Raw genomic sequence first — 1,809 nt, 5'->3', positions numbered from 1 at the left:
CGTACCTCGAGCCGTCGGCCCCCACCTCTATATATAGCGCAGTGCGACGGGGGCCCACCAACCATGTAGGGTTGGACGCCCCCGATCAGGGCGCGTGACCAAGGCCCAATAGGCCATTGGGCTTATTGGTTGGGAGATCAATCATGTTCGCCTTGGTCTCTTACTCTCTTGGCATGTATGGAAAGAGTGCAATGCTAGATGCTTCCAGGAATCAACGACCACTATCGCCGAGCTCCTTCAGATCATCAAGGATGAGGGCAACCGTTGGGTTGATGCCGGCGCCAGCGGCCTCGGTGATTTAGCCGGGAGGGGTAGTCGTGTTCTGTCGATGGCGCAACAACAGTTGTTTATTTTCAAGATGTAGCCCCTAAGGATCGCGCGATCAACGGTCGCTTTCTTATATTATAAACTCTTCTCTTCTTAATACAACGATACGTACACTCGTGTTTATTCAAGAAAAATATAAGCTTGATGAAAACTATGAACTTTTGAATGGTGACAGAAATAATTTTGGAAGCGATGGAGTATATTATTTAACTTAACACACTTTTAATTTAAGCTGCGCTATTTTGTCTCATGTAGTTAAAATATTATTATTTTAGCTGAGACATTGTTTTGTGAACTCCTTTGTTTGAGCAAGCTTCGCATGCGTGTTAGTGCTAACTGTGTTGAATTCTCTGCGGTGAGATCCAGAAACTCAGGCAAAACGTTGTTCTTGGTGCCATGCATAGGCAAGGGCGAACCCGGCTCGATCGGTTCGAGTGCCATGCCATTAAGGCAAAACACTGATGCCATTCATGAACCGTTGCAAACGCAAGATTTACATTTACTACAAGACTGTATAGCGAGTGCGCAAGAATTCATGACTGCACTATCTTCTTCTCGCGTCGAATCGCTTCCACTTGCTGGAAACGGGCCGCCGGAGTCGCTTCGTTACCCCACTAATCCTAGGAAGGAGTACATGGGAGGGCAGTGAGAACCTATATAAGCACATTCCTGACGCGACGCTACTTCACGATAGCGACTGCAAGGCGCAGTCGTCTCTAGTGAGAAAACACAACCGATCAATCGAGAAAGTCGATCGATCAGCAGGCTGCAGGCATGGTGGTGTCCCCTTGCCGGAAGGAGGAGCGGGTGGCGCGATTCCTCAAGTTGGTAGATGGAGACGGCAGAGTGATCGTCGTGAAGCCCGTGATGCTGGTGACCCTCAAGGTGCAGGACACGCAGCGGCGCGTCGTCAAGCGCACCATGCGGAGGACCGACAAGCTGCAGGGCCTCATGGACTACTACGACGACGTGGTGTGCTCTGCCGGTGCCGCCACGCGCGGCGCGGGGCGCTTCGTGTTCGATGGCAAGCGGCTGAAAGGTGAGAGCACGCCGGAGGACCTTGGCATGGTGAACGGGGACAAGATCGACTTCTTCGAGGATCTGATGTCTGGCTGATCGTCTGATCGATGGGGCGGTCCGCTTTAATTTCCTAATAATAATTCATGTGTCTGTTCAGTTCAAGTACGGGTGTTACAAACTTACGTCTAATGTTATCGGGCATCTGAAATACTACGAGGCTAAGGATGCTTGACACGTTCGTGGGTATCTGGTTGCACTTGCACGCCGGCTACTCAAAAGAAGAAGAAAAAACTGGTTGCACGCCAAATCTTCGTAAAACCGAGCCGCGCATGACGGCCAGACCTTACTATAAATAGGAACCGTAATCAGCGCACGCCGGCTGCAAAACCTAGCGGCGGTGGCGGCGGCAGAAGCAACAACGTCCGGACACGACGACAGCAGGATCGAACAATGCACATGGCG

At 51.1% G+C, this 1,809-nt stretch overlaps 1 protein-coding gene across 1 annotated transcript; it reads left to right on the top strand.

The window, feature by feature from the left end:
• The first annotated feature begins 423 nt into the window (after positions 1 to 423).
• LOC136547083 (small ubiquitin-related modifier 1-like) lies at positions 424 to 1,569 on the top strand. Its single transcript, XM_066539050.1, has one exon. It carries the CDS (start codon positions 1,102 to 1,104, stop codon positions 1,441 to 1,443), a length of 342 nt encoding a protein of 113 aa, XP_066395147.1. The 5' UTR covers positions 424 to 1,101; the 3' UTR covers positions 1,444 to 1,569.
• Positions 1,570 to 1,809: the final 240 nt, after the last annotated feature.

Source organism: Miscanthus floridulus, chromosome 3, assembly GCF_019320115.1.
Source record: "Miscanthus floridulus cultivar M001 chromosome 3, ASM1932011v1, whole genome shotgun sequence".
In the NCBI taxonomy this organism is placed as follows: Eukaryota; Viridiplantae; Streptophyta; class Magnoliopsida; order Poales; family Poaceae; genus Miscanthus; species Miscanthus floridulus.
The sequence above is the reverse complement of the archived record's forward strand: the minus strand, read 5'-3'. Positions and strand labels throughout refer to the sequence as shown.